General features: G+C 40.1%; 1 protein-coding gene across 3 annotated transcripts in view; it reads right to left on the bottom strand.

Moving 5' to 3' along the window:
- LRBA (LPS responsive beige-like anchor protein) overlaps positions 1 to 15,881 on the bottom strand; it is a 777,374-nt gene that overhangs the window by 38,840 nt on the left and 722,653 nt on the right. For 2 of the 3 annotated variants that reach the window (XM_055405330.2, XM_088827977.1), the window contains exons 49-51: positions 14,022 to 14,111; positions 9,467 to 9,659; positions 4,681 to 4,743 (exon numbers count right to left, since the gene is read on the bottom strand). In XM_055405330.2, the coding sequence (XP_055261305.2) occupies positions 4,681 to 4,743; positions 9,467 to 9,659; positions 14,022 to 14,111 (346 nt within the window). The remainder of the gene's footprint in view (positions 1 to 4,680; positions 4,744 to 9,466; positions 9,660 to 14,021; positions 14,112 to 15,881) is intronic. The other variant, XM_055405331.2, reaches the window with a different exon arrangement.

The following is a 15,881-nucleotide window of genomic DNA, read 5'->3' as shown; positions in this document are numbered from 1 at the left end:
TTTTGTCACAAGGAAGAGATATCAGAATTTAAATGTCATATATTTGAAATATTGGAGCATCTTATACTAGTTTGACTTTCACAGGTCTTTAATTTGACCAGATGTGAACTCCCTTCTCCCCGGTTCACAGCCGCACTTGCGTGCAAGGAAAGGTAGGATGACTATTTATAAGGATACTTGTAATTGAAATAGTCAAAGCACAGCACACTGCGACTTTCTTGCTACTTCTGTAAACAATAAAACAAGACGGTCTGGCAGTATGTTTTCAGAGTGCTGCAGGGCACCTAAGGTGGAGCCTGTCACGAGGCACAAGATCGGGCACAGCACGACATCACACGCACGTGAAGAGCAATAATCCTCTAGAAGCACACTGTCAGCCATGTCATCATCAGCAAAGGAATTTTCACGGAGGTGCCTTCTTTGGCATTATGAAGCCAACCAAATAGAAAGCTCTGCTGTTCATGATCTAGGAGTTATTTTATTATCAACTTTCCAACACAAATTATAGTTCTTATACTGCTAAAAAAAACAAAAACAAAACTTGATCATACCAGAAATCAGAACAAAATAAATGTCTACATTTAATTATTATGTTCTTTGCATCATAGCTTTCAGTTTTCATTGGAAAAAAATACTATTGATGCATTATTGATAAAAATTAAAAATAGAAATATATCTATGTTATATTCATTGTATGTAGTAAGTTAAGATGGCCAATTCAATAGAAGGCTCAGAAAGTAATATGGAAGAAAAAAAGTGTTCAAAATACTTTCCAGTCCTCCGCTGGGATACAGAGGGATAAAATATCCCTTGCCCTCATGGCATACAGAACATAGCAAACGTATTCACGTGAAATACTGCAAAGTCCTGCTAGTGTCTGACTGTACAACCTAACCATGTAAGATTATTAGATAACTGTTTGATAATAGGCTTTGTATACCTTGGGGAGATTAATGCCCTAGAAAGTGATCGCAGTAGTAACAAGGGTAGGCCTCTAGTCAGGACTCATGTGCCCCCTCCTTCCACACAAAGGGAAGTTCCTGGCAGATGAAAAGCTTTTGTGTATCACAGTGTATCATGGAGAGACATTAGAGTCTCACTGCAGTAAACCTGTGTGATACAATTAAATCTTTTAAATTCCAGAAACCTAGCAATTTAAAACAAGATATACGGTATTTTCTATACTGGTTACTACAGTTTTTCATTCCACATGAAAACTATAAAATTACTGTATTTTTGTTAGTGTTTATATGACTTTCACTTATATGATATATAAACTTTCACGGGTCTTTTTGGCATTATTTCCTGAGTGAGTGAGTGAAGTTGCTCAGTCGTGTCCGACTCTTTGCGACCCCATGGACTGTAGCCTACCAGGTTCCTCCATCCATGGGATTCTCCAGGCAAGAATACTGGAGTGGGTTGCCATTTCCTTCTCCAGGAGATCTTCCCGACTTGGAGGACCTAATTTGACAGACCTGGGCATGTACAGAATTTTGAATTGAATGACCACAAACTCGTCACGGGTAAAGGCTGATGCCCCTTCAGCATTCAGATGAACTATTTTCCAAATAAGTGATTACTTATAATTTAACACTGCAACCCCTAATCCATCCGTCCGTCCATCCATCCATCCATTTAGTCTATATAACCTACCCTACAACTGCCTTTTATCTTACTGTTTTCTCTAGAAAACCTCATGAGATTCAGTACTGAAAGTATTTTTACTTGATGAAAATTAGGTATATTTGTCTAGATAAGCAGTCTACAAACTGCAGCATGTATACCCTTGGGGTGGGGGGGAGGTGTAAGATTTCCCAAAGGATACACAGGCACAGATGGTTTTAAGGGAATCAGTTTCTGGTTCCGCAACTTTTATGAGTTCTCTAGGTTGAAACAGATTTGCCTGAGAACTCTCCTGTGAGTTTTCCTTTCTGACCTACCTTTTTGCTTGCTCTTCTTCCACTAGATAGAATCTTACTATGGTGCTTTACTCCAGGGTACAAAAATCTCTTGAGAGCCAAATAAAGAGACAATTCAAACTACTGATGTGATGCTAGAAAGTGAAGGCCTAGGTATCACATCATTCTGCAGGGCAGGTGGTTTCTAATTCACTGTTTTCAATAAATGGAAGGAGGATCTAATCATGCTGTCAATTGATAGATTATTAAAAATAAGTTTCAGTGATAGATTGTTAAAATGATTATTTAATGATAGACTGTAAAAGCAATCCTTAATAATATAGCACTCTATGGAGTTTGCCACATAACTCAGAAAGAGTTTGGAGATTTAAATGACATTGTTAAAACAAAATTGTCCTTTCCCATCTATCTTCTCCTGTGAGTGACACTCCTGAGAGCGTCCATCTATAAAAAACAAAAAAATTAGGATAGAATTGTTGACAAATTCTGTCTTTTTCAGCAACAAATAATGTTTATCCACGAATATATGAACTACTTAAGGAGATACTCCCATTCATTAAAGCTGTATTTCCTATTTTCAGTAAATATGTATTGTGTATGTTTAATAGTATTAAAATTTATCATTTTAATAAATATGTATTAATATTTTTAATAACTCAATGAGGATTAATTTTTTTAAGTTGGGCCTTATGGTCACAGGAAATCTCAACATTTATATTTACATACATATTTTTATTGCTGAAAACTGTTTAATGAGGTAATCAATTTTCTACAGTTAAAATAAAATTGTGTAGGGAAATCAGAATGAAAGTACAAATTCAAGATGAGAAAAACATTCAAATGGTAAAAATTTCTTCCAATGAATTTTTTAAGAACAGAAAAGGGTGACTATCATGTGACTTTGATATGTAGTGTCTGCTGGATGTATTTAAAATTTTACACACTATGCCAAAAATCATAACCTTTGCAACTATTTAAACTTGTGATGATACCACATTAAAATTTTTCAGATGTCAACTTAAAAATGTGTGAGAAGATACATGGTTTTAAACAACTGCTTCAGGAGACACGGGAACAGTCTGAAGACCAGTGGTCAGCAGGGAAGACTCTGGCCTGAAGGCTGAGTCTGGCTTGTGCCTGGGTTTGCATTTGAAGTTTCACTGGAGCACAGCAATGCTCGCTTGTGTATATATCATCTGTGGCTGCCTTTGTGCTCTAACAGCAGAGTTAAGTAGTTGTGTCTGAGACCTTATGGCCCACAAAACCTAAAATACTGACTATCTCGCCCCTTTCCCCCATGCCTTCTTTACAGAGTTACCATTTCTGAATTCATTTAGACTACATTATGCGATATTCATTATCACGTCTTAAGACAAACAATGATTCTGTACTTCAGAAACCAGGCTCTAAGTGGCGCAACAAATGGGTTTTATTATGTTCCTGACTCATAGAACTTTACCCAAGTGGGCATTTAAATTTTTTAAAAAATATATGGCAAATCATACCTACTCAAAGCAAAACAAGATTTAGGAACCAGGGTACTGGTTATCTTTCATATAGACACTTAATTCTTAGATTTCTGCTTATATTTGGAAAAATGATAAAAGACAGTTTAGAGCTTAAGGTTATTTTAGTTCATCTTGATAATTCATCTGCAAATGGTGGCCATTTAACTCTCCATTGAAACAACGGTGTTAGAGACCAAAAAAAAGTAACATATGCACAAGGAACACCTTGAATTTTAAAATAATAAATCCGCTTATTCTTATGTTTTATCTAAAAACTTTAAAATACTAACAAATTCATTTGTGCTGGGGAAATATGACAAAATTACAAGGCAAACACAAACATCCGTGCTAGTAGCATACCCCTACAGCTGGGCAATTAGGTTTTTTATTCTAAAAGTTACTGAACAGCATCTTCAATACCAAGGTGTACCATTCTTAGTGGAGTCACAGTTGAAATCCCCACTATAGGGTGGAAAATGCTAAACTAGAGATTTCAGCTAACCTACTCAAAAAGCACAGCAGCAATTAAATATTCTAAGTTGTCTGCCGCAGATGCTTATTTCATCCCAATGGCTCTTACTGGTCTCCTTTTTCTTTTTTTTCTCCCTGAACAAATTTAACCTCCAATGGCAATTTATTGGGCTGCAGGACCCTAGGAAAATGAATACAAATATCTTAACACTGCCATTGGCTGGGCGATATATTTCAACTTTGAAACTGCTCTGCAATTGCACATTAATCCCCTCAGACTGAAAGGAGGGTCCAGGAAGAAAGGATTGATCTCCTTTAATGATGAAACCCTGGCACTACAGTTTTATTTTTCTCAACACAGAGCTGCTAAGAACCCACTGTTATTATGAAAATTTCCCTCGCAAAGGAGCTCCATCACATTACTGGTGCACCAATTCATCATAACGTGCCTCGCTCCTGCTCATCAACAAGTCTGAGTGATGAAAAGATCCAATATTATCCTGACAGTACTTCATGCGCATTCTCAATCACACATTATTACAGCATCCATATTAATTTTCGGTGACACGCGTCCTAGGCCTGTTCAAATTAGGCAAACCAACGAGGGGGAGTTGATGAAATACCAGCATAGCCACAGCTCATTGCATTCCAATTTGCATGCAAATGGTTTATCAGGAAAATTCCATTCCCAGCAACCAGCAAGTGAAAAACAACTGTGATCTCCACTTCAGGGCCACCATACAGAGCTTAATGGATCGCAAAGAGAGAAGGAAGTGACAGACCTACGAGAGGATCGATTTCCACTGGCAGCTGGTATGGCTGGTCTTGTACAGCACCTTGATGAGCTGGAATTCACAAAAGATAAAAAAAAAAGAGAGAGAGAGAGAGCATTATTTTTCATATACTGAGCTACATAAAAATGCTTAAGTCAAATCTCACGTAGAATTGTTTCCAACCTCCAAATCTCTCAAGACAGTTTTGCGAAATTTAAACAAACAAACAAAAAATCCAGGTGCTTCTATGGCTAGCTTATTAAACATTTATTTTAGATTAGTGCTGTTCTGAACATGTGCCATCAGCAGTGGCTCCAGTCCTAGGCCATAAGCTATAGCAGATGCTTGACTGGCAACCTCTGATGCCGCAACAAAACAAAATTAAGTGGTAAAGAGCACTGAAAACAAAATGTGACAACCATCTGCTGACTGTAGCAAATACTAGTTTTTTTGTTACTTCTTAAAAAGGCACTTTTGAATGCTGTAGCACAAAGGATCCACAAAAACGTCAATTTATGATGGAGAAAGGGAAAGCTCCAAGTCAAAGAACATTCAATGTTTCATCCATCACTTAAATCGATCAATTGAAAGTTGGAATAAAAATAAAGAAAGCTATCTGCAGATAAATGTTTTAGTTAAATGCATTTGGCTGAAATGTTTTCCTGAAGATTTGATTGCGGTTGAAAAAAAAACTTTTATTAATATTTAATATTTCCATGGTTTCCATTTAAAAATACTGAGAAGCAAATGAGTAACAAAAATCAATCCATACTAAGAACAGTTTGTTTAATTTTCAAAATGGTTTTAAGGATTCAGAGGTACCTATTTTGTGATGGAAAAGAGATTTTATAGGCTGCAGCCCTGTGAAAGGTAGAAGGACTTTCGGTGGATAAGAAGTATTGCAGGAAGCAGGACTGACCACTGGCCACCTGTGCAACCTTGGGCAAATCAGAAGCCCCAGAATGAAGGGTTTAGAACAGATAATCTTTTCAGCTTTGTACTTCTGAGAGTTAAATTCTTGGTCCTTTTCCAAAAGATTTTCCTCCAATGACTCAGCCATTCACTCTGGTCAATATCTGCCTTTTATAGACTCATAAGCATTTTAACTAGCTTGGTTGGTATCAGAGCTCTGCTTAATATCAGATTCTAAGATTAAGATGATATTAATATCATCAGATTTTAAGACATCTTTCTGACTTTCCTTGAGGGGCTGAAAATAAAAATGGGATACATTCCAATGTGTTCATTAGATTAATTTAAAAATCATTATGTCAGCATTTCCACTGTTAGTAAATACCAACTTTTCAAAGATTTTTCAATGATCTTTTGGAAGATAACTAAGTAATACTGATAAAATACCAGAGTATAATATTAGCACTAAAATTATAGTTGAGCATAATACGATATTAAAGTAGATGAGAAATGGAAGCCTAAGGACTCCCTCTTTTGCTAAAGGTATTGTTTTGCTGATTACAGCTCTGACAGTAAAGAAATCACAGCACACACATAGGGACTCATCAGGGAAAACCTCAGCCTCTGATTTACCAACACGGCATTTACTACAGCAACACCGGTGCCCATCACCACTAATACCTTGAGAAGTTGTCCCTATGTCTTCAGGAGTCTGGGATCACAGAAACATTAAAACCAAACGTCAGTGAAAGCGATTTAGCCGGTGAGCTATTTTTGGTGATGCCTCAAGTCCCAATTCTGCCACTGACTGCCTGTGTGACCTTTGGCCACTTATGTCTGCTGTGTCTCAGGCTCCTGCTCTGTTAAATGGGTTATGCTGAACCACATGGAATCACCAACAGCTGATGTCTTGACCTATTAAAATGGCAGTTTTGTATGGTTCAACCTAAGTATAGAACCTACATCTCAAGGTTGTTGAGGGGATTCAGTGAGTTCATAGAAGTGAAATGATTAAAACAGTATTTAGAAGCTAGAAAATGCTCTATGAAGGTTAGGTGCCATTATTTTATTTTTTCTGGATGTTTCTCAAGGTCCCTTGAATGAGATGGAAGGATAAAGATGATTTTTTCTCTAAATCAGGACTCAAGACACTACATTGACAGGAGCTAGCTGTCTTATGAATGAATTATGGGAATCAGAGAATATCAGAAAAGAATCAGAATCTATATTTAAAAAAAAAGTGTAACATGAATTTGATATTCCCAGAAGAAAAACTGTTAGGAAGTTTTGACATTTGTTTCAATCAAGGCACACTGACAGGTAAAGGTAGCAAAACATACCTGAAATGAGGCACAGATTTAGTAAAATGTACACTTAATCCTTTTAGGTGTCGGTGTACTGAGAATGGGGGATCACGCTGCAGAAAGAATCGCCTGAGTTTTCCCATATGTTATTATTCTTTGTATTATCTGGTGAAGAGTGGCTGTATCATACTGTAAAGCCAGAGGATGCGGACAAAAATCACCAGTGACACAAGGTACAGACCCAAAGAAGGCTCAATGGGGAGAATTCAAGGCAAGCAATTGGCAAAACACATGCAGTCTTCTCTAGTCTTATCTTACAGAAAAGCGAGCCTGGGCTCAGAGCAGTTGGACGCACCATATGGGCTACTCCAGCAGAAGGAGGCTGCCCCTGAGTCCCTAGGTCTAGGGAAAAGTGGTGAGCAGGGGGAAGAACAGCTGAGAAGCAGGTAGTAAGGGCAGCTAGCCTTCCAGGCAGGGCAACGGGCTTGCTTCAAAGGGCAGTGTCAGGAGCTCAGTTATCACAGGGAGGGAGGCAGCCTGACACCTGAGTATCAGCCTAGCAGCTCTCTGCTGGAGCCGGCTCAGTTCCTGCTCACTGCTAGGCTAGACGAAAGCCAGGAATGCAGAGTGCTTGGGGCTTCCTAGCAGCTAAAAAGGTTTGTCTCTCCTCACACATACTGTCGCTCCGTTTAAACTGAACGAGCTCCCAGAGCTGCCACAGCAGCCACCCAGGATGAGCATCGTTGGGAGGGGCCTGGTGCCACACACACTGGTGCTTATGCCAGGCTCTAAGGTAACCAACCACACACAGCGCAGGAAGGTGATCCTCTGTGTGCCTGACAGAACACACTACCAGCATCTTTGTCTTCTAATGAGTGGTATTTAGAGAAACAACAGCAAAAAAATCAAATACATTAATCAAATTATAATCTTTAGTCCCAAAATATAAGTATGTCATCTGCATACACATTTACCTCTGCAAGATAAGTTCACTTGAAGAAAAGGGAACAAAAGGACCTAGTAAATAAAGACATTATATGTATCTCGATTTTAACTTTCTCTACCATTTATGAAATCTACTCTCTAATCAAATATTATCATTCACTTCTAATGGCCAGGAAAATGGCTATATTTAAGAAATTCTGACACCAACCATGGATTTTCATGAAGAGTACCTAATTACCTTATTGACCATAGTTAATTAGTGCATCTAGTTTTTATTTGAACACCAATTCAGTTCTGTTTCATTCTAAACATTCTAGCATTTAACATGGCATGAGACCCTCGTTCAAGAATTCATACCTGTGCAACCATTTCAGGTGTCATAATGGGTGATGCTTTATGTACACTTTACAGATTTAATAACAAGTTAACAGACTATTAAAGGCTATCCTTTCAAATTTCCTACCTAAAACAATGGCTTGGGGATAAAAACCCTATAATCTTCAGGACTTTGAAAGATTTTCCTTCTTTAAAAAGAGAATTTCTAACCAGTGGCCAAAAAGAACAGTGCTAAATCCAGATCCCAACATTCCTGTTCTAATGACAGGCAATAAATCACAGAGGAGTGATCATAAAATTTGAGTCAGAAAGCTCAGGTTCAAACCTGGCGCTGCCACTGAGTGGCCATATGTGATACTGAACAAGGCAGGCTCCCTAGGGTTCCGTATCTTCAGTGGTAGAATGTGGGCCTGGACAAGACCAACTCTCAGGTCTCTTCAAGTTGTGATGGTGTATGATTCTAATGGTTATTTCAGTATCTTGCCCTTCAATTCAGTTCAGTTTAGTCGCTCAGTCGTGTCCGACTCTTTGCGACCCCATGAATCACAGCACACCAGGCCTCCCTGTCCATCACCAACTCCCGGAGTCACCCTAATTCTTTAGCACTTAATGAAAGAACAGGGTATACTTAAGGGTTTGTAGTATTTTGGCTGTGTAATTTAAGTGTTCTTTTTTCTATCACCCACAACAAATAGTTCCATGCCCTGCATAAAAAGGCACACGGCAGACAATGAGAAGTGTATATGGAGCAAATGAATACGTGGGAAAAAAGGAACATCTGATAAATCAGTACAGGCTATTTATGGACATGATATAGAATATTATCATATGATAATATCTATCTCCAAGGAGTAAAGACAAATCACTAGATGCCAAAGAACAGTTCGTGTTTTAACTTTTGTATTAATATTACACGCTTCAGAGGGACTTTTTTAAACCTTTCCAAGTATTCAACATTTTGATTCAGACTAATATGAAAAAAGCTTAAATGTTGAGATATAATATATTTAGGTGGATATAACAATTGATTTTGGATCCCTGGTGGCTCAGACGGTAAAGAATCTGCCTGCAATGTGGGAGACCTGGGTTTGATCCCTGGGTCAGGAAGATGCCCTGGAGAAGGGAATGGCTACCAACTTCGGTATTCTTGCCCAGAGAATTTCATGGACAAGAGGAGTCTGGTAAGCTACAGTCCATGGGGTCACAAAGAGTCAGACACAGCTGACTGACGGACACTTACAGTATCTTTATACAGTGTTCAGCAGTTCCTGTGCCCTAAAGGGTATGTCTTCACTTACCTGGAAGGCTGCGCCACTTGTTCATGGCGAACAGCCGGTTAGCAGTGGCTGTGATCACAGCAGGAGTCGCTAGCCCAGGCTGGGTGTTGGCCGCCACGTGAGTGACAGGGGAGTTGGAGGGAAACTTTAGAACCATGATAACATCCTGCTGAGCTTGGTCTGTGAACATCAATGGACTCTGCAGGAGGAGATACTGTTGAGTGGGCAAGACAAGATCCAAATATACGAGAAGGAAAAGACAAGGAAAGACAGGAAAGAAAGAGGGAGTAGGAAAAGAAGAGGGAGACCGTGTTAACCCAAGGTGCACGTGAGAGCGCAGCAAGCAGAAAGGCTGAGAGAAACAGCAATTAGGATTTGTTTGGTTTTCACATGTTGAATTTCTAGGTGACCGAAGTAAAATACATGAATGGTCACTTTAAAAACCCATAAATTTTTATTAACTCTCTTCCCCACCCCATTCCCAAGAAGAACTAAAAAGAGTGATTTGATTTAGACTCTAAATAGGCAAAGTATTGAGGATTGTGTTAAACCATTCCAACAGTTACTATGCATCAAGTTCAAAAGAGGAAAAATAAAAGAATGAGAACAGGCCATAGGCACAAAAGCCAGCCAAGGTAATTGCCAAAGAGTATCAAAAATTGTGTTGAGTCAGTATGAGGATTCTGACAACTAAATAAAGAGATAATTAATTAACAAATATATTTATAGACAACAGTTGTACAGCACGCGTGTATTATTACAGTAGAGAAATAATTTATGAACGTGATACACAAACTTAATTATAAAGGTGTTTCAAAGCAATGCATAATTAAGTGTACTTGTAAAAACAATATATTTATATAGTGTACCAAGTCATAAACACTGCCCTATTATAATGCAAATGCCACTGCCTTCTGCTGTAGCTAAGGATAAACAGAAATACCTAGATGCCTCTCCTCTCGGTCAGTAAAGAAACTAAAGCTCAAGACTTTCGATTTCTCCTTTGCAAAGCAAAATATAACTGAAATGATAAACAAAACACTGTTCTAATAGCTAGCAACATAATAAATCTGGAAGACTACTAAGGATTTAGAACATTCCTACAAACCATATGTCATAGTCTGAGACATATACAACACCACGCTGATTTATTGGCTTTATTTATACTTTGTGGTACTATGCTATCATACAGTAATTGCACTGTGCATTTTCAGCAATTCTCCACAGCCATGTCTATTTTCTCATAGCTGATGAGTATCATTCAGAATTGAAACACCTTGATGAAGTGCTTCTGGTTGCTCTCTTATTGCCATATTTCAAAACACCAGGTATATGTAAATGTGCAGGCACATATATTTAACATGTATTCATTCAGAACTGCTAATAAAAAATTAAATACATTTGCATTTTTATTATCAGTCCTTTTAAAAAAGTTATTAAGAGTACTTAGAAAAACATATTGCACTAAGAATTCCTATTTGCACTCTTTGCATAAAGGTGTAAATAAAGGCAACTAATAAGCTACCCAGACACCCTTCTGAGCAAGTGGCTAAAAGCCAATCAATATTATGAGTTAATCCTCCCTGGATGCTCATTCAATTAAAGGTGTCAGTAATGCCTCATCTGATGTGGCCTCAATTAAATCCAACTATCTGATGGTGTGAAAACACAGGGGGATACAGCAACAGCAGCAAAACCAGACAAATAGGCAGCCTTCGTGAGCCTGCTAATTACTACACCTGGTGTATATTATGGCTCATGCACTTAACACAGCACGAGGTGGCTGTCATTTCTGCTACATTTATGTGTGTGTGTGTGTGTGTATGTGCTGCAGTCAACACTGATGGGGGAACTCATCTGAATAGTAGGAAAAACAATAAACATTTGGGTCTTTGAGTTTTAAAACCTCTGATATCAATAAGTAATCTTTGTTATGCTAAGAACCCCTTACATGGTTTTAAGGATTTCTGTGAAACTGTATAAAAGTGAGAAACAATGAGCCAACCACAAACACAATTCCCTATAAGCTAGCTTTGATGAAGTCTGGAGAAAAGGAGATGAATGTCATTTCAGAAAACCAAACCGCGTTTTCCAATTGTGTGGGTTTTTTAAAAAAATATTTACCAAAGTCAATTTATAAACTCTGAGAAGTCATACAACAACATACATCATGAAGTCTCACTGAAAGGAAGCTGATACATATTTCTGAGCTTAACAGCTCATATTGTAAATACAATCAGGCTCAAATTGAATAATTCCAATGTTTACACCCTTAAAGAAAAACACGTTAAAATCTCTAACATTTAGGAAGAATGTCTTGTGTACACAGTGCCTCTGGTGGGCCAACTCTTAGCCACATGGCAAGGAAGAGCCCTCTTCCACAGAAAGCTGCAGACACGTATCTAGAGCCGTTCCTGCATCCTGAGAACACGCTGGTTCTCCGGGTGTTCCTGTGCATTTCAGCCTGATGAGAGCGCCTAACAGCGGCAAGAAGCAAGAAACTCTCTGGGGAGTGACATCGCATCCGTAGCCAGTGAGTGCAGAATGAGGGGCACTGGATCCAAGAAAAGGCCAGCCCGGCAAACTGGGTTCACCCAGAGGGATGGAGACAGCTGCTGATGAGCAGGACAACCAGGCACGGGGGGAGAGAAAGAAACCCTCCCCAACCCTGCAGGCCCTGCCAGCCCCGTCTGACACAGGAGTGGGGAACCACTATAGCTCAATGTCGTTTGGTTTTCCCAGATTACGTGTGCACTTGTTGACAGCTCTGGTTTCTTTCTAACACGCTTTTGTTTCCCACCCACATATGTGTAAGAAGGAAAAGCACAATTTGCACAGGTCTGAAAGAGAGTTCAAGTTTTCAATTCAGAGGATAAAGATAATGGGAAAGATGGCCTCCCATCCTCAAATGAGCGTGTGCTGCCCCGGCCTTCCCACCCCCGGACAGGAAGGCTGATCTGCCTCAGTGAGCCAGTCATCCTTTGGCCACGGAGTGAGGCTTGGCAGTAGGAGCTCCCTCTTGGCCCCGCTGACCAAGGCCGTGCAGTGACCCAGGTAGAAAGTCAATGGGGCAGTGGAGGTGCTTCCATTAGCTAGCACTGCAGCAGCCTGTGTCTCATTGACAAGCTATTACTAAAACTAGTTCCAATCCCCAAACATAAATCATTCTTACTATTTTTATGGCATTATCTTCCATTGTTCTTGCCAATTGTCCGCTTTCTGTGTAGTCTTTTCACTAAAAGCTCCCCTTTATGCTCTTTTAAATATGATTTCCCTTACTTAAAAACACTGAGGGGAAAAGGTGACGCAAATAAATGTTTAAATGTTTGTAGTTTATAATAATGGTCAATTTGTATCATTAGAGAAAGAAGGGGAAAAAAGGCTTGGAAGGAGAAAGAAGATGACAAAGATGGGAAAGGGGGGAAAGATGGGAAGAGACAGAGTCAGAGGCACAGAGGACCATATCTGTATCCGGGGCCCTGCTGGCTGCCCCTCTCCTTCCCAGCATCTAGCGAAATCCTACCATTCTAAGCCCCAGCACAGAATTAGAACCTATTCTAAATTATTCATTGCATTTATGGAAACAGACTCTATGTCCCCATTCTTACTTTAAAATTGTAATGAGCAACCTGTTTTATTGATGGATAATCCAAGAAAAAATAAAACACCTATAGCCTACACTTAAAATATTTTTATCATGCCATGCAGTGTTTGTTCCTATGCTGAATTTTTTTTTGTCATGAAAGAATATTCCCCTGAAATTTCAGGAAACATGAAGGGGGAACAGCTACAGATTTTACAGCTCTAGTCTATTTCCCTGCTTCTGATTCTAGGCGAGCCTCTGACTTGCTTTGGCCAACAGAAAGCAGCATATGTGACGCTGTGCAAGTTCAGAAGCAAGCTTCAAGAAGTCATGCAAAAGTGTTCTCCTGGAGCACTGCGAGTGGGAGTGGCCTGGGCCAACTCCCTTGATGAAAGACCACATGGAGAGAGCAGTCTCGCCTCTCAGCACCCGCCGCAGCAGTGCATGAGGGAGGTGAGGAGGATGGGAAGGAATGCCTATTTATCCCGCAGAATCACAGGAGAGAAAAATCACTGTTTGAGGCACTAAGCCTCGGGCATCTGGCGTATCACACCATCGTTTTTTCCTCCAAGGTTCCTGACTCTTAGTAACATAACCTACGTATCAGGATTACTTTCAAAATTCCCAAAGTGAAAACATTGGGATGTAAAGAAGAAACACAACAGGAAAACTAATCTAGGCACTCATAAGATCAAACCAGAAAACGTATCCACCCTCTCCCCTAGAATGAGGATATAAGACAGTGATGGAACTTTTAATTCTGCAACAGAGAACATGACGCCCTGATGAAATACTGGAGCGTTGGAGCAATGTCTGCCCTCCTTAAGAGTCCAGAACAGGGAGTATTTGCTGGCTGTTATCAGGTTCACAAATAGTACATTAGAAGAACAGGCCAAGGTGTGGTGGAGAAGCTCAAGTACAACGAAAGACTGTTAAGAATGTCAAGCAGAGTCTCAAAGAGACGAGAGAAATGAGAGAGCAGGCTGCACTTACCGCTTGCATGGCAGAACCTCTGGGAGGGTGGGGCTCTATAAGCAGCTGAGACGGCGTCTGCCCAAAACTTCGGATTTGAGCTTCCACAGCCTGAAAAAGGCCCGGGCAAGTTTGAGGGTTAAGAGGTGCTAATTACAGGCAAAAGAACCACAGCTGTCACCTGGAAATGTCAGCCCTTACTTCTGGCTTGTTTCACACTGGAAATCAACCCCGTGTGTTCACAGTGGGGCTGAGGTCACTCTGCAGGACCATGGCAACTGTGCCTCCTAAACCCTGCAGAACTTCCTCATCTTGCGCCATGATGGGAAACACAAACCAGCTCTTACAATCAGAAATTGTCTTTTTTGGCTTCATCTCTATTTTCTTGGATTTTTTCCCCCTGCTTGCATCATCCCTGTTGACTTAAGGCTAATCTTTTACAGGTATAGAGAAAACCAAGCGCTGCTTTGATTCTAGGCCCTATCTCACCCTGGGAAGTAGAAGAAACACAGCACCTGTGAAAATCGCTTGACGCTCTTACTTTTGCTATGGGAAGAGCATTATTGTTGACATTCTCTTTGAACCTGGGTGGCTGAACAGCAAAGTAAAAGCCATATGCTGCATCCAAGCAACAGCCCAGGCAGGGACCACGTGTGTGCTCTGTTTGGAAGACGCATGCCTAAGCCCCTACCCTTCCTGTCCACCCAGCCTAGGCACTCACTTCCCAGCCTCATCACAGAAAACTCTGAAATGCCAGATGTGGTCGCTGTAATGATTTTATTTCTTTACTTGTTTATGTCTGTCTCCTCCCAGTAAAACAAGATCCGCGAGAGCGAGGACCTTATCTATTTTCTTCACTCTGAGATCTTTAAATTGGGTGAATGAATAAGTGCCACATTATGTGTGAGGGGAGAGAAGGAAGTAGAGACACACAAAGGTGACTTCAGCACCCCCACAGCAGTATTTTTAACTGCTCGGCTAAAAGGAGGAAGAAAATCTCTTTGTAAGGGAATATACGTTTGTCATGCTATTTTTTAATCCCTAAGAAAACAGGTATTTCAATTTTTATATGCTCTGCAGAACTGTAGGCGATTAATAAATCACAAACAGGGAAATAAAATTATGCAGTATTAACTTCCCTTTTTTATTTGATGAGGATACCATTAGTGGTCCTTTACAACCATCTTTTAAGAAACAATGATAGCAATTCAGCCATTTATGTATTCAATCGTAATCACCAATGATGTAAACAGCATATGAGGTATCAGTGTTTCTCCCCTTGAAGGATTCCCAATATAGAAAGCAGGGCATGCACTTGGATGACTGAATAACAGTCTGATGCAGTTAGCTCAATAAATTCAAGGAATGCACTGTGACTGGCTTAGGCAGAAAGGACTGCACAGGCCTCTGTGAAAGCTGAGTGGTATGGGAAAAGCATGATGGGCTTTGAAGTCACACAGACCATGTGCTAATACTGACTGCACACTGTTTACAAGCTATGTGGCCCAGGGCAAGTCATTCAACCTCAGTTTCAATTTTCTTCCTGTAAGATATGGATAACAATAATAACACCAGCCTCACAGAGTTATTCAGTTCAATTCAGTTCAGTCGCTCAGTCGTGTCCGACTCTTTGCGACCACATGAACTGCAGCATGCCAGGCCTCCCTGTCCATCACCAACTCCCGGAGCCTACCCAAACCCATGTCTATTGAGTCGGTGATGCCATCCAACCATCTCATCCTCTGTCGTCCCCTCTTCCTCTTGCCCTTCAGCATCAGGGTCTTTTCAAATGAGTTGGCTCTTTGCATCAGGTGGCCAAACTATTGTAGCTTCAGCTTCAACATCAGTCCTTCCAATGAACACCCAGGATTGATCTCCCTT

The sequence above is a fragment of the Moschus berezovskii genome, chromosome 19 (assembly GCF_049115385.1).
Source record: "Moschus berezovskii isolate FMDL1 chromosome 19, NW_MosBer_1.0, whole genome shotgun sequence".
In the NCBI taxonomy this organism is placed as follows: domain Eukaryota; kingdom Metazoa; phylum Chordata; class Mammalia; order Artiodactyla; family Moschidae; genus Moschus; species Moschus berezovskii.
Note: the sequence above shows the minus strand (reverse complement) of the source record. Positions and strands in the feature narration are given on the sequence as shown.